The sequence below is a fragment of the Pezoporus wallicus genome, unplaced genomic scaffold, assembly GCF_028554395.1.
Source record: "Pezoporus wallicus isolate ANWC-B61680 ecotype Strahan unplaced genomic scaffold, APGP_CSIRO_Pwel_v1 scaffold_6446, whole genome shotgun sequence".
In the NCBI taxonomy this organism is placed as follows: domain Eukaryota; kingdom Metazoa; phylum Chordata; class Aves; order Psittaciformes; family Psittacidae; genus Pezoporus; species Pezoporus wallicus.
In genome coordinates, this window is record NW_026636264.1 from 3,299,634 (window position 1) to 3,322,690 (window position 23,057).

Consider the following 23,057-nt stretch of genomic DNA (forward strand, 5'->3'; position numbering starts at 1 on the left):
TTAAAGAAAACCAGAATTCCATGTATTGGCACAAATACTTACATCTACATCTGTACAAAGTAAAAAAAGCCGACAGCCCTGTCCCACCAGTGCCTCAGATTCAGCTTCTCTCCAACGCACACTTTCCTACATGGCTGCCAGCAAGGGACAGCGAGATGGGAACACAGTCTTAGGAGCATGGTACCAAAAAGTTCCAAACTGCTCTGTCAGTCTCTAAACAGAGACATCAGAAGTACATCCAAAACAACGTCCGTCCACTCGACATGCTCGCAGCTGTGAGGTCACTGCAGCTGCACTCTGTACGCTCCAATCAGCAGCTTTACCTGGGAGAGCAAACAAAGGTTTCATTTAAAGGTCACCCACATGGAACTACACTTTACTATGAGAACAGCATGAGAAAAGGTGTAAAACTGCTAGTGACTGAGGAAGGGAAGAAAAAGTAGTTTACAACCTACTAAGATCAGTTTGTAGCCGCCCTATGGAAATATGAATGACTTTTAAAAGGACTCCAGTGAGTGGTTGAACAAGTGAACTCCGAAACACACACAAGTTCAATTTCTCCCCCTTTTTTAAAATAAAAATTTAGAAACGCACAATAAAACACTTAAGTGTATATGTTTTAAATCTGATGCTCTAGAAACTTGACTGGTGTGTCTTCTAAGGATAAAAGAAATGCTACCAGAACAGGGTCTATTTATTACTCATCGTGCAATATGTAGTGGGACTGCTGCCCAAACCACCTGGAAAATACAATGGACTACACAGCCTACTTAAAAGCAGACTGCACATCCTAGTAAGTACTTCCAAGTTCTCCCAAACACACAAGCAAAAATATCTGTATGCAAAAAATTAATGACTAACAGATAGATGGAGTGTCAGTCAATTCACAATATAGATGAGGAAAATGTTTAGCTGTAACATTGCTTATCTTGGTGCTTGAATTATTTTGTCTGCAGCATGAAAACATTTCATTGTGACACCTGATGCCCTTGGCAACTTTCCTAAGTTCTGGAAATGTCACAGGATGGAACTGCAACTGATGGGAACCAGGATAAGGAAAGTCCTTAAGTTTTACATTTGCAACATACAACTAGAAGCATTTAGACTATGGAAGAGTTACTGTACAAGTTAACATGCACATTTGAGACTGCTTTGTACCTTAGCAGTAGGAGCGTCTGCCAACCGTATAAAAAGCTTGTTAAGGCCTGCAGTGGGGCTGAAGGAATAAATAAAGTGACTGTCCTGAAAGGAAAAAGAATATGGACGAGGTTAATGGCAGGACATGCCTGAAAGTGCTGCGCGAGCGGACCAATACAACACGACATTTTCAGTATGCATTTTTTGGTAAAGTTGGGCATTCTACAAAGAACCTTTTGTGCAGCCACAGAGAAATCAAGAGGACTTGAGAATTGTGCAATAATGCATTTAGTAGATTAAAAAAAACAAAAACCTAAATAAACAACACATTAGAAATACGAGGTAGGTTGTTACGTATTTAAGAATGTACTCAGGTCAAAAAGTTGGGATATTAAACAGTTTTAAACTCACACTTGCCTTCTCAAACCCTTCATTCTGAAGCCACAGAACAATGCAAGGGTTGAGGTTGGAGGGGATATCTCAAGGTCATCTGGTCCAGCCCCCCTGCTCAAGTAGGGCTGCCTAGAAACAGGCTGCCCAGAAACAGGCTGCCCAGCATTATGTCCCTGCCTTTCAAGTCACAAATTTCTATGGAGTCTAGTACATGCAAGGTTTGTAGTTCCCTCCATACACAAAGAGGAATTAAGTTTCATTAAGAAAAAACATTATCAAGATAATAAATGCTTAAATCACAATATTCTAAGTCCAAATTAAGGCACTGGGATTTTCCAGGCTGCTCCATAAAGACTTTAGAAAGCAGCTTTATAGTCAATCCATTGTATGAAAAGACTTACCAAAAAAACAGGGAGCTGGAATTTGTCATTTAAAACCACAGCTTGTACACTGCACGGTCCACAGAGCCGAGCAACGACTTCTTTACCAAAGAAATTTGAATGGAAAACAAAGAGAAGAATTCCAGATCCTAAAAGGGAAGGCAACTCAGTCATGTGAATTCAAAATGAGATCTTTTATTCAGAACAACTCCATACACTGCACCTCTGAAGACAGATACAAATATAAACATTAAACCGTATATATTAAACCCCAACGGAGTATCCAAGCAACATTCAGAAGTCCCATCTCCCAGGTCAGTGTATCCCAGCGCAGAACACAACTAACTTGGCTCCTAAGTTAAAGTCCTTTGGCAGCAGAAATAATGTTATGTGGCTGTTTGAAAGGAAAGCAAAATGGGTACAGCAATTTCTGGTAAGGTTCACCTCTGTGGGTTTAGGTCTACCTAAGGAGAGTTTTGGAATTTCATGTGGTTTGGGTTCTCTCTTCTGTTGGTAGGGACAACCGAGCCCAGTCCATTTGAGATCTTTATGAACTGTGCTGAAATTCAGTCAACAACAATCTTCAATACCCACAGATGCCTCATTTTAATACAGAAACTGATATAAGGTTTCTTAATTCTACACCTCTAATCAAGAGCTGGAAGACTTGGGTTACAACTCTCAGCAGCCAGAAAACGGATGCAGCCAGAAAACGGATGCAGCAGCCAGAAAACGGATGACACAACCACTTTCAACCTTGCTTTAAGCAGTATTTCACAGTCCCAGTAATGTAGTATTTCAAGAAAAATTAAAAAGTAGATATTGCCCCAATACAGTCAAAAGGTGAATAAAAATGACTCGGATAAGCCAAGCATCAGAGATTATCAGCTAGATTCCTGAAGGAATGAAGAAACATTCCCAAGTATCTCTGGAATTACATTCCCAGCTTTTTCAAAGGGTCTGTGGGCAAGACAAAGTTGACTGATGCTGACTTCTTTTTGGTAGTATTTTCAGACTGTGTTTGCATCCTATATGTTATGCCTATACTCCAAGATTCCGGCCCATTAGGTACTGCCTACAAAACAAGGTTATCCACTATGAGGTTTTCCAAGTACAGTCTTGGATTAAGATTGTTCAAAAGTATTAAGTTAAACCATTCCTTTCCTGCAACACCTGCACTGAGCTAACGTCACCGTCACAAAGCTAAGGTAACCCAGGAACAGCAGAAAGCAGCTGTGTTTGTGTGATAAAAAAACCTCTTAAACAGAAAGATACACACAAACTCCACCCCCAATACGTCAAAACATCCCTGCTCTCCCCATGCTCCATAATCAGAGCATCCGTAACACAACGTACTGCAGTAAGTCACACACAAATAATTTCACAGAACAGCTGCTTTTAAGACAAAAGGCAATTTCCTAACACCCTTCCACCCATTTTTTAAAAACCAACCAACCAACCCACCCAGCACACCAGCACCCCCCTACCTTCTGGCACATTCTGTGGGGGTTTGTAGTTAAAATCTGTAGAGAAGTCTGGCCCTTCACACAGTCGATGACACGCAATTGGGAAGACTGGCTCCAGTAAAACAAGACGAGCTTCAAAATAATCCCTGATGGTGTCCTCTGCTACTCTTGAGAGCCTAAAAGACCAAACCAGTGAGGCCTGTGCTTCACACAGTAAAATTACTTTAGAGAGTTAGTGAGAGCCAATTAAAAAAAAAAAGAAAGGATTCCAGATCACATTTTGGAATCCTGATTTTCAGGAGTGAATGCCTTCCTCATTACCCATGAACCCCAGGTCCCAACACTTCCTTAATAGAACATTTTATCAGTAACCTGTTTGTGGAATTCATTATCAATCAGGTTCACGAACAAAAGCTGACACAAAAGCACTGCAGCAGATTAAGAAAAAATGAATCTAACTAGCCACATATTTTGAAGGCTGTTTATGCAGCAGATGTTCCCAAACACCAGTATGTACCTGCTGGCTGAACACAGCCACTTCCCTGCATGTCTGATTTATCAACCCGACCGCGAGTACAACACAGAACCAAACAAGTCAGTCACTGGCAATACTATTGAGAAAAATGCAGTTCCCAGTAAAACTTCCCTAATAATGCAAGTGAAAAAGTAGTGACACTACCATTAAATATGGTAGGCTTGGGCTTTTTTGGGTTGGGAGAGGTGTAACTGAAGTGAGCAGCCTAGGCTGCAAAGAGAGGCCATGTGAACCAACGGTGTTTGGCACCTTTACAAGCAGGTTACCGAGTAACCCTCTTCAGAAAGCTGTTTTGACACAAATGGGTTTTAAAGACTTTTGCAAGGCAAAGGTCCCAACTCTCAGCTTTTCCAGCTGTATTCAAGAGCCTGCACCCCTCCATGCTAGCTGAGATTACCACCTGCACAATCTAAACTGTGTCTCATCGGAAAGAGACCACAAGAATCCCCATACCAAAGCAAGCCCAGAAGCCCACGCAACCTAGTTTCCAGATGCCTGACAAAGCTCCATTGAATACTGGAAATTAAGCGGTTGGCTTTTTTTGGTACACTGTCCTAGTTTCCAGCAATCTGTCTTAGAGAAATCCAAAACTCAAGACTACAGCCAAATTGCACTTATCCTTAGATCTACTTAATCCCTTCTAAAATCCAATGCATTTTTAACCATGGCATTCTGTAACGTGATCCACATTTCATTTTTTCTGTGCAAAAATATTCCTCCGTATCAAACCTATCACTAAATCATTTAACAGGACAGCCAGCAGAACCTGCCTCACGGCTTTGGATTATTTTCTGTTGTTGCTTTCTGATTTGATTTTATATTTTGACCTTTTATTCTGTCCCAGGGTGATGTGTACCTCCTCCCTCAGTCTATCCTCACAGAAGCTACTCCGTATTTCTGATCATCTTTTACTTCCACTTCTTGCTTCATGTGGCTTTGAAACAAGGTAACTGGAATAGCATGTGCTATAAGGCATTTTGACACCACAGATTTACATTTTGTTTTCAGCTCCGCTATTACTGTATTACCTTCTTTTTAACTGACAAGGAGCACTGAACTCATATTTTCAGGTAGTAAGGCTAGAAGCTTCCTCGATTGGCAAGAGCTACTACAGTGACCAACTGCTAGGTTTTATGCTTCTAGCACTTTTTTTTCCCATTTAGCCTGCTAGAAGAAGAAAACGTTCCTTATACCTTCTATCTCCCCAGGACAGACATTCAAAACAGGAACTTACAATACCTCAGATAAGCTTTACAGTGCATTGAAAATACTGGCATCACAATACTTTCCTCCCAGTATAAAACTGGGTCAGAACACATTAGTTCAGCAAAAATCAGCAGCACATCTATCTGGAAGCCAGTCACTCCTGGTGTACCCCGAGTCAATACTGGTCTGGTCCTGTGTGACATCTTCATGTATGACCTGGATGATGAGGCAGTGTACCCTCAACAACTTAGCAGGTAACGCCAAACTGGGAGGAATGGCTGGTACACCAGCGGGTCATGCTGCCATCCAGAGGGACCCAACAGGTTGGAGAAATGGGTTGACGTGAACCTTGTGCAGTTCAACAAGGAAGTACAAAGTCTTGTACATGGGGAAGAACATCCCCAGGCACTAGGCCATGCTGGGAGTCACCCAGCTGGAAAGCAGCTTGGCAGAAAAGGACCTGGTGGACACCATGCTTTGAACATGAGCCAGCAACATGCTCTTGCTGCAAAGGCAGTCAATGCTATCCTATGCTGTATTAGGCAAAGTATTGCCAGCAGGTCAAGGGAGGTGATCACTGGTGAGATCACACTTGAACGCTGTGTGCAGTTCCTCCTCACTACAAGAGATACATGGATATGCTGAAGAGAGCACAATGAAGGGCCACAAAGACGTTGAAGGAACCAGAGCATCTGACATACGAGAGAGGCTGGGAGAACTGTGACTGCTGAGCCTGGAGAAAGGAAGTCTCAGGGGGATCTTATCAATGTATATGTATCAATAAACACCTGAAGTGACGGGATAAAGAGGACAGAGCTGGGCTCTTTTCAGTGATGCCCGAGGAGCAGTGGGCACAAACTAAAACATGGGAAGTTTCCTCTGAACATCACAAGACATGTTTTTACTGTGAGGGTGATGAAGCACGGACACATGCTGCCTGGAATGATTATGAGGTCCTCATCCTTGGAGATATTCAAACAACACCTGGACAGGGTCCTGGTCAGCCAGCTCTAGGTGGCCCTGCTTTACGTCCGTCGTCATCTAACATCCCTGTTCATCAGCTCAGAATATTTTTCATGACCAGATGACATGAGCACATCACCACACACTGCACTGCTCTTCAGTATTCTGTTGCACTTTCATCATTTACTGATTTACTTTCATCATTCACTGCCATGAAAGCTTTACCCCTGGCACTCCAGTTCACCACTGGCTTTTAAGGGTATAACAACAACCTAACTATCTGCACAACTTTCCATGGTGTTTCTGTAAGGTGTTCTTTTGTTTGAAAGTGTTTTATTTGGCATGCCCTAATAAGAGTTTACATTCAACAGTCCAGTGCTTATACACTTCAGATTCCTTGAACTAGAAATACAGCAATCTGGAAAAAAAATTTCTCTTCTACCAATTCTCTCTTTTCCTCCTTTCCATTTTTTTTTTTTACTCTGTGTCTAAGCAAGCATCTCCTAATTCTGGTAGCTCACATCGTCTTAATTTCACATGATTTATTTATTAGTTTTCTGCCCAAATCAGACCCGTTTTCTTTCCTGAAATCTCCAACTCTTCCCAGGACTTAAACTAAAATTATGACATGGCCAGAACTGCAAGCTTCACCAGAACAAACTTCAAAGTACAGTTTACTCACGTTTCCAAATGACTCTTGAGCTGCTCATACACCAGTAGGTTATTGCACTGTTTAGCAAAATGCAGCGCACTGTTCTGGTGTTTTGACAAAATGTTACAGTCCGCTCCGCTTTCAATCATAAGCCGCACTATGTCTGAATTTCCTCTTTTACAAGCCTGTGTTGAAAGTGAGAAGATGGAAGGATGGACAACAATGATAAATCCCTCATTAGAACAGAGCATAGCACTGGAGTAAACAGAACTGCAGGAATGAATTAAAATCCAAAATTAGGAACAAATTCAGAAAACATACAAGCAGCAACACTCAGAGTTATCAAGTGGGCTTAACTGGAATAAAAATAGATTAAAGAACAATTTTGTGACAACACCCAATCTTCTACGGTTCAGTAACTGCGAACGTCTTTAAATGGGTTTCTGCAGTAGTATTCAGAACAACTAAAGAAACACTTCAAAGTGTCTGTTTCTAGGAAGCTCAGTTCAAATGATACTTCAGGGGTGCAGAAAATTAATACAGCTCGACCCAAATTGTTATTTAGTTATGTTAGACAGTCACTGTGATTAACAAGAATGTCAGGGCATGTCAAGCAAAGACTTGACAGAAGTACAGGAAAGTCTGAAGACAGCTCTACTTTGAAGAATGCAAACATGTTCTTCATTTTCAAACGCTTCACTCAGACAAATTAGGGAAAGGCCAAGAGGTTTAAATTTCTATCTTCATGGTGCCTATCCAAAGTTCCCTCTGAAATTTCTCTCAGCTCTGAACTTCAATCTGTGCCTTCAAACCATAATCTTCCATAAATAAACCAACCCACCTGCCCCTCACACAAAAAACCCACAAAAATCACACACCACCTCAGAGAAAAGAATGGAGTGCCAAGACTTCCTCCCCACCCTCTTTTTAAAAGTATGATCCAGTTCCTGAGGTTAAATAACAGTGACCTGATAAACACACTTATGTGTTTATCCCCACATCTAAACTTGTTCCAGTAAGTCACTGGCAATGAAGACCTTTGTATCTGCACAGCGAAACAAATATCCAGACTAAGTCACCGTAGGCTGCCAATTAGAAAGTATGTACAGCTGTGCAGCAAATTACTAATAAAACCTTTAAAAACAAGAAAAGTCAAAGCTGAGGTTCATGGAGGCAGCCAAATTATGAAGAGATTTTATACTGATGTGGATGAGGAAACCACAAGGGTGTTATTTTCTTCACAGAAAATATGAATTCCGCACACTTGTTCATCCTTGCAGAGGATAGAAGAGAAACAATACCACACTGTTGGACAGAAAAGCTTTTGTAACCTTTTCTGCAAACAAACTGCCTTAAACAGCCTATGTATAAACACAGCGAGTCTATCAAGAAGGGGAACTTAGTGAAAATACTAAGAGGAGCACAGACTGTTTTAAGGGTGTTAGAATTCTCCCATTACAAAACAAATAAATAAAGCATCTCCTTTGTGATGGGGAGGGGTAAATGTGGAGAACAGGCAGTGGGAAGGAGACTGCAAACACATTATTTTATTTCTGGCCTGCAATGTAATGATAAAAGTCAATCACAGCAGCACCTAAATGAAAGACTCTCCCTTTCTGGAATTTTCCTGCTGACAACCAGATTATCTCAGTTTTAAGACCACATCTGCATGGAACTGGATGATGAGCTACATTTAGCACAGCATCTGCACTTATTGTTTAGATACAACAATCCATTAAAATAATGGATTAAAACACTGCCTAGAGTAACTAAGGGTAGTATTTGTATTTCAAATATAGTACATGTTCCCTAAACTAACTCTACAAATATGCTTTGATGTTTTACTAGTTTGCCAAAAGTATTTACTATTAAATCATGTCAGGACAAACACTGAACTTACCTTCATTAAAGCAGTTTCACCACTGCTCTGCTTCATGTTCACAAACGCCCCAGCTTCCAGTAGAATAGCTACTGTTGTTAGATAATTCTGGAAAATACCCAAACAAAACCCCAATACCACAAGACAGGTAAATACAAAATAGTCTGGTTTTGTTTTAGAATATAAAATGACATTTATTGAAAATCCATCAGGAAAATTCGAAGCATGCTTCTGTGACATGATTACCAATGTTCTGTTGCGTGGCTAATAAGCAATTCAGACTCAGGCAAGTAAACAGCCATGAGTACTTACAATTCATACTTTTTCCTAAATCCTTCAACAGTGACCACCACAGGAAGAAAACACTGGAATCAAGCTCCTTCTTGGCCTTTTATCTACTGCACATGGGAAAACACATGGCCCAGCTTCAACAAAAGAACACAGCCATAAAAGATCCTCTAACTTACTAGTTGGTCTTAGTTTGGGAAGAGTTTGCCACTACCTCCATCTCCTAACTCACAAACAGTAAGCCCTGTTTATTCAGAGATTTGCTTCTCAAAGTCTCCCAAGTTTGAATCTTGGGCAGCCAGAGATCATAGCTACCAATTCTGACTCAAGAACTTCAGCCCCATGACAGACAAATTCAGAGTTACCCTTTGCCTCTACATTTCCTCTCAGTAACCCTGTGATACTCTCTACCTAGGGTAGGGTTTGTGATCAGAATTAGTTTACACTACAGTAACCACAGCTGCTGACATTATGCAGTTAAGGTCACTCTGCTATATCCTGCTAACTACTATTTAGGTACCATCCAAAGGAAAAAAAAAATACAAATAAAATGTGTACCACTTTTAAACTGAAGTAAAAGAGCCAAGAACTACAAATACAGTAACAAAGGCAACCTTTTCAGCCGCGTGTATCAATGCGGTTGTTCCATTTTTCTGTCTCCCATTAACTTTAGCTCCTTTCCTGATTAGGACCCGGAGAAGGTCATCATGCCCACCAGCAGCAGCAAGCATTACCAGGGTCATTCCACTTGGGTCCTGCAAGAAGAATCATTGCCATGAAAAATTCTAAAAATAAATTACTTTAAGATAAATCAAAGCTGCAAGACAAAAATGGCAAGTGTGTCAACAGATTTCACAAAGAGTCTCCTCCCTGGCAGAATTCACACATACACAGCTGCCAGATACTAGCAGACTATCACCTCCCACTTTTCCAGTCCACAGGTCTCGCACCCTGAGCTCCGTAATTTGCAAAACCCGTAACAGTCTGAGGACCAGAATAAGAAAGAGTAAAATCAGAATGAGACAGGATGAAATGCAGCAGGATATTTGAGGGTAGGAAGACAGCAAGACAGTGGAAAAGGAAATCAGCAATGACTGGAGACAAAACACAATGGCTCAACTCAGCTGCTACTAGAAACCTTGGATTTTATCAGTGCCAAGTATGAAGAGAGTTCTGTGAGTGGCCAGTCCCCTCACTCATTCTTGCGTTTTCCCACCAGACACTACAATTCAAAGAACACATTTGCTTCAATAGTTCACGTGGCATCTTTTCTACTAGGCCACAGAAAACTTAGCAAAATATACAGTTCTCAAAATGCTATGTAATGCAACTTCAAAAGGTCACCAGTAGAAAATACTGGCATCAGAGATTTTTGTCTTAAAAAATAGAACTATGGTGCTATTTAACAGGAAAACTCTATCCTTGGAGGAAAAAAAAACAAACAACAAAACACCAAAAAAAATCCCAACCAAACTGTAAGAACACAGCTGATACAGAACTGGCAGAAAACTAATGATTAATGGAATTAAGTGGTCCAGTCTGTCAAATAGAACATTCAAATTTTTTTCATGTATAGATGTTTTACATAGTTTAGCCACTTGACCTCAAGGTGAGACAGAAATCTGCTACTAGCAAGAGGAGAAAGCTTTTCAAACAATCCAAATTCATACTCGTCCCTCCCATACCCCTCCGATACTTCTAATGCAGAAAAATTACCTCTTGATCCAGATTATATTCCTCATTTGAGGAAAGTGCCATCTTTACTGTCATATAATCTCCACTTTTAACAGCATCCCTCAGGAGAGCTAGAAGGTAAATTTGATTCAGTTATAAGACAGTTCACTCTGAAACACTAAGATATGTCCCTTCCTCCCAGCAACTACTCACTATTTGATATCGGTTTTGTTGACAAACGATTCTCATCTTCTCCATCAAGATGCTTTTGAAAGTCTTCTAGTGTCAGCCATTCTAACTGCATGTCCATACCCAAACTCAAGACTTGTTGCTTGCCATCTATGATGCATTTGATTTTATGGAAGAAAAAATGTGAAATAAGTAATTAGCGACTTATAAACTTCCAAACCATTCTTTGCTTGCCATTGCTTCAATGATCAGCAGCATAACATACTACTACTTTTCATCCAAACAGACTCTGGAAGTCAGCGTGGAATGGTTCCAAACAATGAAGGCTGTATTACAAGCAGACATAAAATGCTTTTACTTGAAACAAACTGTTTAGTTGTTCTACTAAGATTCTGTTGAAGTGGTAAGAGATGGTGAACACTCCACTACTGCAGTAGCAGAAACACACTGGAAACACACCAAGAAGTTATCGGTGAATTTCAAAAAAACCACATCATTTCAGCCCCCTGCAGAGACAAGGATTGGAGCGCTAAAAGATGCAAGCAGGAATGGAAGAAAATATTAACTGCTAGTGCTCAGCTCTCCCCTGTATTCGTTTCTACTGCTCACCAGAGTTCTCCATTCGACACACATCCACTACTTCTCGATCACCGCCTGCAGCAATGTAAGTCCATGTGTCTGTTTCATCTCTTACGTTCCTGCTTTCCTTGTACACCTTGCTGTCTTTTGATTTTAATTCTTCTATGAGTTTATATTCTAGCGAAGATTCTTCTCTTTTGCAGTTATTCTCAGAATATTCACTTTTTTCTTCTGAAGCTACATTAAAAAAGTCAAATGCACTTTTGATGTCTTTAAAGTCTAGAATGTTAAGACAGTTACCAAGAGTGACCACTTGAGCCACTAAAGACTATTACATAACAAAGTTTAAGTGAGTGACCAGACTCCCTTCAGAAAACGGCTGTTCTCTTTCCATAAGTTAATCACTGCTGAAGTGTAGGAGCAAGCTGAATAAGCCAAAAATCAGGGACAACGAGTTCACCTCCAGCTACCCTGGCAAGTCTGAGCTCTGACTGCTTTCAACCCGGTACATCTTCATTTAAAGAAATGTAGTTTAGAATTATGCATAAATCACTACTTTGAAAATATATTTCAGTCTCTGCGATGAACAAATGAAGGACACGTGCTGTACAGCAGTTAATCATTCTGTTTGCTACTACTTTTCTTATGCATTGTGAACATCTACCCTACTTTCAGCAAAAGATGTTTACCTAGCAACAGCTATCTGAAGCGTCATAGCTCCTCCTATATCCATTCATGATCACCAAAGGTGGAGTTTCCTAGTTTTCCTCAGTTAATCCTCATTAAGAGTAGTGAGGGAATCCTGAATAAAATCACCCAGAATTTTACTGAGATCGAGAGTGGTAATGTTAATACTCCATTATGCTATGATGAATAGAAATAAACCTAGACAATTTCCTTCATTTATCAAATCATCCAGCTCTGGTGATATTTCAAGGGTTGTATAACATAACTCATCATTGTGTCTAAAGCAAGAGGCAAGAAGTAGTTTAGGAACCTCTTAGTTTTTCTAAACACAGAAAGTATGTATTCATAGTATCATCAGAACACTTTGGGAAATACGCAATAATTGCATGAATTCCTCTAAAGAAAGATCAGTTACATGCCACAGAAGCATTTAACTGTATTAAATGAAAAAAGGGAAAAATCTTGACTTGTCTACAAAACCTCAGAGATTTCCATACACTTCCATGTTTCATACATTAAAGTATTACAGCATTCTCATAAAGCATATATTGAAAAAGCTGTTAGAAAGCAGACTTCTGCTTCCTAAAATAAAAGCAGAAATTCTTGTTTCTGGTATGTGTTTCAAAATCATACTATAACCCCTCTTGCAGAAATAAGAGAATGCCCTGAAGGGTCTGTCCCTTCTCTCTTTCAACCAGTTAGCACTTACTTTTTAGGCCCTTTTGTTCTTTTCTGCTCTTTTCTTCTTTTTCGGGCTCTTTTTGAGGTTTTTCTTTTGTTTCAGTTTTCTTTACTTCTTTCTCCTGATATTAAGGACAAAGATCAAATTAAAGTGGTAAAGAAAAAAATGGAAAATAAACTCCTTTCACCACTCCAGTGATAAAATATATTTAAAATTAATACTACTGAAACCTGAATGTAAAACATGAGGACATTCCGAAAAAAAGAAGTGAGTCAGGAGTGAAGTCTGTGAAGGATTATTCCATTAAGAGAAAAGGTTATTTCCAAAATAAAAAAACCTCACCGAAAAAAGCAAAGAGGCAGAATGCCTTCCTTGGTACCTTCTAACATGACCTTCAATGGAGCACAACCATGAGAAAGGCACACAGACAACACACTGAGAGTGCTGGCCGAAGAGCCATAAGGAAACTAACTTGCATCTGCTGTTTACTTCTTCATGTTTGGGGTGACAGAATTTTTTACTACTGGTAAATAAAATTCCAAAGATTTATCTGATTATCATACCTGATGCCTCTCTTATGAGTGCTATAGGCTCAAACTATGAGAAAATACTTGAGTAATAAAGAGCCATTTCAGTTATTTAACTTTTAAAAACTGGGCTATGCCTCACAGTAATCACTTAACCTTGTTTACCAAAGCTTTTACCACTAAGCTCCTGCAAAAACACTATTTTGGATAGCTCTCCTGTGAGATTATGCCACATAATTCTCTATCTCAGAATCAAATTCCTTATGTTTAGTAGATCATCTAAAGCACAGGACCACAGTTGAACCTACAGAAGAAACTTGCTGCCATGGAATTATGGCCTTAAAACAAATGGGATAAGATTCAAGGTTTTCTGGCTGCAATCCTGTTATGAATCAGGAAGTGGTTTCTTGAGCAGCCAAAGTTTTATGAATTGCAAAATGTGTAAGAACAGTCTGAAGAAGCTGAAAGAAATTATATTTTCAGAAACACTAAAAAAACCTGGGGGTTTGTGTTGGGTTTTTTGGGGTTTTTGTTTTTTGGTTTTTTTTTTGTTTGTTTGTTTTACTTTTACCGTCATTTCTTAAAACACTACTGTGTTCAATAAGGAAAAATAAAGATTCCAGTATTGGCTTAGCTCATTTCTTAGAACAGGTACAGCATTTGTAATTAACATGAAACCATGTCATGAAACCAAGCATTTTCTGTAAGCACCTCAGGAACTTCAACAAAACAAGCCAGCCACACAATTACCTGGGAGACTTGTGTTTAGAAGCAATTTCAGCATTCCAGTTCTCAGGGAGGTGCTAATGCACATAAGGTATAAAGGAGCTGCTGGCTTTTAAGCGAGATCAACTGTTTGGTTTAGTTCAAAAGCACACTTTATTGTTCAGCATTGGATGGATAGTTGCTCAACACTGAATATCTTACTACACAAGTAGAAAAAAGTCAAACTAAGGCAACTGTTCAAGGTGGGTGGAACAAAGCTAAAACTGACAGCATGTTTTGGAAGAACAGTAAATTGCATTCTAAGTAAATACACATAACAAACAGGAGAAATTCACACTTTCACATTTAAAGACACCCTTCCCTCCACAAGTAGTCCCTCCTTTATAGTGTTAAGAATCCAGAAATTTTTCAGTCACTCCTATACATTGTGCAGTGGGCCTTTCTTTAGCTTCATCCAGCTCATTAACTTTCTAATCTGTATGTTTCTTTGCCATCACAAACAGTAACGTTTTGAGATATCTGTACCCCGCAAATGTTTGACCTAACCCTCAGTCCTGCCCCCTCCACTCAAAGCCTTAACATCACTTACCTCCACAGCTGAATCAGTGGACTTGCATCCCCTTTCGTCAGAGCTCAATTTTAAAACCTTCTGCACTGGTGAAGGAGCAGGTGATACTTTCTCCAACTCCTCTGATACTATTTTTACTTTTTCTTGACCTTTTTGCTTTTTATGCATGTTTTTGTTCTCTAAATAGGTATCCTGAGTTTCCACTTTTTTACCTTCCTCTTTATAATCTTCAGCTTTCAGAATTACTTTCTTTTTAATTTTAACCTTATCATCAATACTATCATCTTCATTACTGGCCGATCCATCAAGATGCATATCAACAATGGAATCCTTTTCAGCAGTTTCTTGTTCTGATCTCTCTTCTCCACTTACAACTTTTTGCTTCTCATCTTTATTTTCAGAATTTAAGCCTGAATTTTCATTATCAGTTCCTTGAGAAAATACATCATCTAGAACACCTGACTCTGAGCCAAACTGAACATCTCCATCCTTCTCCTTCTGTGACTTTTTATTTTCTTTAAAATCTTCTTTAGAGTTTATCTTTAAATCTTTAACGTCTCCCTTCTTTTTCTTGACTTCTTTAGTATCTTCCTTCCTTTGTTTCTTTGGGTCCTTTGAATCCTCCTTGGTTTCTGAAGTCCTTTTTTTTGGTTTTGAATCTAAAACCAAAGTATCTGAGGAGTTTTCACATTCTGTTCTGGGTTTTTCTTTGAGTTTTGCAGACTTAGACATTTTCTTCTTCAGGTCACCTGAACTCCGATCCTCTCCATCTTTTGACTTCTTCTTTTTCTTCTTTGGTGAAACATCACCTTTTGTTTCACCTTGCCAGTCACTGTCAGAGTCTGCTTCAAATACGTCATCATTTAGAGATAGTTTCTGAAAGGTAGAGAAAAAAAGGAAAATATTTCTTTCCCCATTAAACTGTATAACTTTGGTGGAAACTACACAAAAATGGTAGTGGCAATGCCTGGTAAGTAAACTTTGAAACACGTTAATCTTTTCATCACTGCCAACATCATTCCTCATTGCCAAATTGTAAAATTTGTAAATACAATTCTAGCTCACTTACCTAAATCACATTACTAACTGCTTGGATGAGAATCAGTACATACACAATTCAAATAAACCAACTGGAAACCCAACAACTAGATTCCAGAACAGAACTAGATCTGAGCTATTTTACACCAAACACTATTAATTTGATTTTGTAAAATTTACCTATAGGTTTCCTAGAAATAGAGCACCAGTTTAAAAACAAAACAAAATCCAAACTTATGCTTCATTTTCAAATTGATGCAGTTAAAAAGGAAAAAAGCCAAGTACTGCTTTCTTGCAATTACTTTTTCTGTATTCATATCTCATTGAATTAAATGGTTAACATGCAAAAATTCATCATTGTCCTACACAAAGCAGGAGGGTGAAATGAGCAGCACCCAGCTTTAGTGACAAGACAACATGCATTTTGATAGGGAAAGGGGATTGTTCATGTTGTCAAACTAAAATGATCACACATCATATACACAGTCCTATTAAAAACTGAAATAAATTCTAGACGGATTTTGAGTCTACAAGCAAACTTGCTGATTAACAAAAAAACCCAACCCTAACTAGAGAGCAGCAACAATATTCAGTTTCACATGATGAAAATGACTTTGATAGAAGAGATTCTTTTAAGTCTTCTTAATTCCACATCCCAAATGTTTTCCCTTTTACCTCCCGCCATTAGCAGAGCCTAGATAGGGAATATGCCTTCAGTGTAAGATACTGGAAGGTGAAACATACCTGTATGTCTTTTTTAACAAGTTTAGGCTTATTGTCCACAATTTTTTTTCTGAATTCAAGCAGCACTTCCTTGCAGTCTTCCAAATGAACCTCTGGTTCCCAGGTATCATCATCAGAGGTATATCCTTTCCACCGTACTTTGTAGAGAATTTTGCCCTGTAAGAAAAAACCCAAAGCAACATTTAATACAACACTGCACAGGATTGCACCATCTGCTTAACCCCTGGGGTTACACATTCATTGCATATTCATTTTGTGTATATAGAAATGAATGGGAGTTCAACCCAATGTTGACATAAGAATTCCCAAAATTACTTCCATCTACATCACATACTGAACTAAGTAGGCTGTAAAATGCAGTAGGTGGGAGTAGTTTTATCTCAAATATTTGCAATATCTAAAACTTGTTCAGAACCACAGTTACAATCATAAATTCCCAGTTCTTTTACTGAAATAGATTTTCTGGACATTAAGAAACTTTTTTAAAAGAAGTTTAATATTTCTTCTGCAAAATTTTAAACCTTGAATTTCGTTGCTGAAGAAGTTGGTATAAAAGATTTATAACACATTAACATAATTTACCTAGTTTTATATTCAAATTTATAACTTACGTTAGATTTGTAATCAATACCGCTCTTGATAAACTGAAATATCAACAACTGGTGGAGGGGAAGACCAAACAGCAATGAGATCAAGGATCAAGTTAAACTCATACAAAATCCAAGCATGTGCATCTCAGTGGGGTTAATTACAAAGATTTTGGTAAAAGATTATGTACAAAAGCCCTAGACCAATTGTTTCAACAGTATTTGACTCCACCATGGGATGAAATTGCACCTTTTAGTCTCTAGCTTTTTTTTTTCACTAGATTAGAAAGTTATTTACATATTCTAAAAAAAAAAAAAATAAATAAGGCAACAAAAAAGAAGCTTCCCACCAAATTATCTCTTGCCTTTTTCCTAAATAAAGTGGTATGAATCCTTACATTTTTCAAGATGGACTACTTTTCCTACTGAATGGCCTCCTGCATCAAGCTTAACTGAAAAGCAGAGATACACCAGACAAAATCAATGCTGTCACCTTTTTAAACCTGCCATCTTGATCATTCAATGATTCTATTGTATTACAAGTCATTATCATAAAGTACAATGAGACAAAAACCTTAGCCCAAGCCCCACACTTGAAAAACACTAATACAGCAAATACCGACTGGAAGTAAGATACCATATACTGAAACTGTGAGATCAAGAGGAACAACCTTGAGAGCCAATAAATCAGCATTGTGATGAGTGACTACTAATCCAGACAGATCTGTCGTTATCTCAACCCTTCGCGCCCCACGTTGGGCGCCAAAAGGAACTGTGGTGGTTCAAACCCAGCCAGACAGCTTGTTCACTCACTCTCCCCCTTCTTGCCCTCCCCATACTCCCGGAGGGATGGAGAGTCAAAAAGAATGCAACTCCCATGGGTTGAGATGAGAACAGTTTAGTAACTAAGGTATAACACAAATCACTACTGCTACCACCAATAGTAACTAAGATAAAGGAAATAACAAGGGAAGAGAATACATCACCTCACCACCAGCCAACTGAGAACACGCCCCACCCCCCCAGCCCGACCAAGCTCTGACCCGTACCTCCTCCAACCCTGCAGTCTCCCAGCCCTTCCGGCTAACTTCCAGTTACATCCTGGGCATGACGTGCTGTGGTATGGAATACCTCTTTGGTCACTTTGGGTCAGGTGTCCTGTCTCTGCTTCCTCCCGCCTTCCCCTCCTCCCTGGCAGAGCATGAGGCTCACAAAGTCCTTGGCCAAACCAAAACATCATTGTTATCAGCTCTGTTCCCAGGCCGAAAGTCAAAACACAGCACTGCACCAGCTACCAAGAAGGAGAAAAATGACTGCTACTGCTGAACCCAGGACACATATCTATGAAAAAAGCTAGCACCAAATCTAAGGAAATCCATTATCCATATTAAAAAAAAAAAGCTAATGATGAATACAAGGCAATAGAGCCATTCCTGAACTTATTAAGAAAAATAAATTATTCGTAAATGTACTACAGAAAGCATCTCTAGAGAGGAAAACAGCAGTATCTCTTTCTTTCAAAACCAGGTTGAAAATGTTCTGAGAGATCCTATAGTGCTAACCAAGCCTGGAAAAGGAAAGCTTTGAAAGAACTGCCATTTGACACTTATTATTAAATGTATTTATATCCAAAAATTTACATTTTTGCCTGAGCATTATTAACCTTTGACCAAATGTCATATGTGCCATTAAACTTTAGCAATCAACTCTACTTACAGTCTTCTGTATTCACTTCACAGACGAATAAATAGCCTATATTCAGATACACTGGTATAATACCACCTCTTTTATAATTTAGCTCTAACCATACACTTCTGATTCACAAATTACCTTCAAAATCATGTTCATCTCTCTCTTTCTTGTAATGGGGTTACTCATGAAATAAACAACTAGTAAGTTTCTTAATACAGTCACAGAATAATTTAGATTATAAGGAATCTCTGGAATGAACAAGTAAAGTGCCTTGCTCAAAGCAGGACCAACTAGATCAGGCTGCTTAGAAATCTGTCCAGTCTATTTGGATTTCCCTGTGTTCCAGCTTATGTTCACGGTACTCAGGATGCACCTCAGCAGTGCTTAGAAGAAAGGAAGAAGTATCTCCCTCGATCTGCTGGCCACTCCTGGATGCTGCTGGCCTTCCTGCTGCAAGAAAGGCTGACTCATGCTCATCTTACTTGTCTGTGGGGACTCACAGTTCCTTTCCTACAAATCTACTTCCTAGCCAGCTGGCCTCTCAGCTGCCTGGTGGTACCAGGTTATGCCAATTCAGATGCAAGACTTTAGTCAGCTGCAGAGTTACTGTTACACCCTTGTAGATCAGGTACAAAATGAGTTAGAAGTCCTTTTTTAATTAACTGGGACAGCTGGATTAAAATAACTGTAAGACTAGGTGGCTGGTAAATGATGTTTTCTTTAGTGGGCCATGTTAACATTTCATTTATCAGTAGGTCTAACTCCCCAAGCCAATCCATCCCAGGAGTGCTTTCTCTCATGCTGCCACTATTACCAGCTCCAGCAACATCAGGACTGCAAATGAAGAGGCCTTCTCTGCACAGTGCTCTGCTGCTTGCTTCTGCAACTGAGACACATGAACACAATGACCAGCCTGTGCTGTTCAGCTGAACATGCTGTGCTGCACAGTGGCTGTGTACCTGCTTGGACTCTGGATCAGACTTGGGAACCTGCAAGCTGGGAACCACTAGTCTAAAGCCAACTACATAAAATACATTTCACTGAATGTAACACAGCTTTTTTCCAGACGTTTTGGAAGATCTGGGAGAAGGTATCTGTCCTGTCCTATGTTTCTGAAACACAGGGGCACAGCCCCCAAAGAGCAACAGAAAGGTGAACCATGCTACAAAGCTACAACCAACACAGCCTGGGTAAGGCACATGTAATACAGCGCAAGGCACACACATACAATAAAGTCAATTGCACTGACCCAGCCTGGAAGCCTCAAGTGCATACAGCTCAGAACCTGCTACAGAATGGGAATGCAGTGTAGAATGGTTTGATGACACACCCCCCTCCAGATTTTAGGTTCCACTGCAGGAGAAAGGGGTAGGGAAGAAAAGCCCTCTTGCTTTCACACCTGACTTACCATTTTGACCAACACTTCATAGAGACAAAGCTGTAAGCCCTGTATTACCTCAAAAGCATAAGATTCTTAAGCCATCAAGATACTTTACCCAAGATACAATCTAACTGTAAGAGCATCACAAAAATCTAAGAAATTCTTGATTTGAAGGGTTTCCAGCTAATGGTTTTGAAACCCTTATGTTTTACACTAAACAGACAGAATTCTATACTACCATGTACCAGACTGAGGCATAAACAAAAAACATAAACTAAAAAATCTGTAGGCATTAAATCATTAAAAAAAAACCAACAACTGTGATACTTATTTTTTGTATTTGAGGTTTAACAAATTTCACAAAATCTTCTACCTGTCTAGGATATTTTGAAGAAATAAGAGATTATATGATATTTTCTGTCTAAAAGCAAAGATCACCACAGCCAGTTATTTTAATTGGAAGAAGTATCTCTTATTTTAAGAGGTCCTTACACATTCTGTAAGTGAGTAAACATAGTTTCACTAAATATACACTGAAACCACATGCAAGTTCTACAATATATTAAATCCTGCTCATTTCTGCGCACACACACCTTACACTGAAACACTACTGCAGTTCACCCATAAGAACAAAGAGTAGTTTAACAATACAGGCAAAAAAAAAAACAAACCAAAATAATTTACTAAAGGTACTCCACATCTAGTCGCTTTAGTCAAAGCTGTAAGACACAAAAAGCTTCCTTGCAAGATTACGCACAACGTGGCTTAAGTTACAGTTTTAAGGGAACTGCCATTGTTTTTGCAACAAGACTCGCGTGGGGAAGCCAGCCCGCAGAGCTGCCAGCGCCGGCGCTGCCCGCTCCGTCTGCGCGCCCGGCAGCGAGAGGAGCGCGGAGCACGCCAGGCGCACCAGGGCTCGCCCCGCTGCAGACGCATGGGTACCAATCGCTCCCGCCTCTCGCGCGCCTCCTCGGGGAGCGCGGCAAAACCCGGCCCCGGGGCAGCCGCCGGCCCTGCTGACAGGCGGCGGCGCGGCACGGCGCACTCACCCCTTCGGTCTTCACGTCTAGGATCTTCTCCACCTCGAACACATCCACGTCCTCTCCGTCCTCGTCCTCCTCTTCTTCCTCGCTCTCCCCACCCGCCGCTGCCGCCGCACCCACTGCCTTGCCAGCCCGGCTGCGGTCTCGCTCCTTGTCCTCCTCGTCCTCCTCCGCCGCAGCCGCCGCCGCCGTCTCCTCCTCTTCCTCCGCCCCCTTCAGCCTGGCCGCCGCAGCCGCCGCCGCCTCAGCCCCGCTCCCAGCCGCCGCCGCCGCCATCTTGGGCCGAATTTCAAACGACAACGGTGAAAAGCGGGTGCGACACCTCCGCGAGCGAGGAGGGGGGAAGCGGCTGCCGTATCCAATCGGCGTCCCGCAACCCGTGACGCACGAGGGCGGGGCCAAGCCCGGCGGCCTTCGTGCCCCCCGCGGGGGGCTGGGAGCGGCCAAGCTTGGGGCTGGCAGCAGCGAGAGCCCCCGGCGGGGGGTCCGGCTGAGTGGGGGCGGTGCTGGCCTAGTAGCCGCGGCCTCCCGCCAGGCGCCCCCAGAGGCGATGGCGATGGCGATGGCAGCTCCGGTTCCGCCCGCCCCAGGGCTCCCTGTCCTGCAGCCCGGTGCCGTCCCTCTCCGCCCGCCGCTGCTGGCCGTCGCGGGTCAGGGCGGGAGCCCCGGTCCGGTCGGCGAGGGGCGAGCGGCGGGTGACCGCTGGAGGCCGGTGACGTGTCTGCAAGCTGGTCCGGGGGCCCCTGCCTCGCAAGCATGAGCGAAGCCCCGCTCGACCCCGCCTGGCACAGTAGCCTCTCCGGAGACAGGAGGTGGTTTCCGTGACCGGAGGCGCTCGGGCCGCGTCCGCGGTGTGACCTTTCAGCCTGGAGATGGGGTGCCCCAGCCTGTCCAAATATAAAGACGGCGTGCTTGATTCCCAGGCAAAAAGGTACTTGCCTTCAGCTGGATTGAGGGCTTGGGGAAACCCACAAGAAATCCGTACATGGACATTTTTGGATGAGGTCATGCTGGCGAATAGGGCTTCTCACTGGGGAAAGGAAGCCTTTTCAATTCCAGTGTTTTGCATGTTAAAAGAATTGCCTATGGGCAAGTGCAGTTGTGGTTTGTTTTTGTTAATGTATCATGCAGGAGAAGGAAAGACAGTCTGGTAAGAAAACCAAATAAACCACACCCCATCTGCTTTTCAACTGCCTTTGCTAGAGCCGTTGTTAACATAGCGTATCGTAGAAACAGTTTCTTAAAGAACACATGCCACTCAAATAAAACTTGGCTATAGCATAAATACATGCGGTCTGTGCATACCTGTATGGAATGTGTCGTCGCAACAGTGAAAATGCCGAACTCTGAATAATAAACTGCAGTGCAGGGAAAAAAAAAGTTTCAATTAATATCTTTGCCAGTGATTACTTTCTAAGGTAAGTCTAGTAATCATAGAATCATAGAATATCAGGTTGGAAAGGACCACCTGGTCCTTGGCAACAGGTGACCTAAACTGGATGTCTCAGCACCCTGTCCAGCTGAATCTTAGAAGTGTCCAGCACCAGGGAGTCCACAAGGCAGCAATTGACCATACAAAGATGTAACAGCAGTTTTAGAAGCTGTTTTATTGTTGTCTATATTAAGGAATCTTTCTAACTCTTAGGAAGCCCATATTCTAGCTTTTCTCAAATACATACTACAAATCTTTCCTTTGTATTGTTACTAAAAAGACCCGCTATCTTTGCACACATGAAAACAAGGATCCAGAGCACCTCAGAGCAGAAGGACTTCTGGATATCCATCTTAGCAACCTCCTTGATAAGATCACGTGTATCTGCTCCATCCTTGGCAGATGTTTGCTTAAATTCTCATGACAACATCTATGAAAGAGATTCCACGGTTTTCCTTAGTAACTGCTTACAATTCTTCTTTATTATTGCTGGGGAGCATTCTCCGTTTGCTAGGGCAGTGTAACACATTATCTATGGTGCCTGTGGAATCTCCTGCTTCTGAATATTTTCAGTGGTTGGACAAACAAGTGTACAGTATGTTCTGTACA

At 41.0% G+C, this 23,057-nt stretch overlaps 1 protein-coding gene across 1 annotated transcript; it reads right to left on the reverse strand.

Annotated features, from left to right (window-relative positions):
- MPHOSPH8 (M-phase phosphoprotein 8) lies at positions 1–21,292 on the reverse strand. The gene is made up of 14 exons (XM_057399855.1): positions 21,023–21,292; positions 16,314–16,469; positions 14,553–15,407; positions 12,738–12,831; positions 11,372–11,578; positions 10,787–10,912; positions 10,616–10,704; positions 9,514–9,654; positions 8,633–8,719; positions 6,763–6,917; positions 3,398–3,552; positions 1,932–2,059; positions 1,159–1,242; positions 1–323 (listed from the first exon to the last, which is right to left on the reverse strand). The coding sequence occupies exons 1-14, from the start codon at positions 21,290–21,292 to the stop codon at positions 282–284; spliced, it is 2,589 nt and encodes an 862-aa protein (XP_057255838.1). The 3' UTR covers positions 1–281.
- Positions 21,293–23,057: the final 1,765 nt, after the last annotated feature.

What these genes read in the sequence shown, in the direction of transcription:
- MPHOSPH8 (XM_057399855.1), bottom strand. Translation starts at nt 21,292, where the DNA reads ATGGCGGCGGCGGCGGCTGGGAGCGGGGCTGAGGCGGCGGCGGCTGCG. An exon ending in TGATACACGCGGCTGAAAAG is followed by an intron (nt 8,720 to 9,513) that starts GTTGCCTTTGTT and finishes GGTATTTTCCAG; the next exon opens with AATTATCTAACAACAGTAGC. An exon ending in CCCACAGAATGTGCCAGAAG is followed by an intron (nt 2,060 to 3,397) that starts GTAGGGGGGTGC and finishes CTTCCCTTTTAG; the next exon opens with GATCTGGAATTCTTCTCTTT.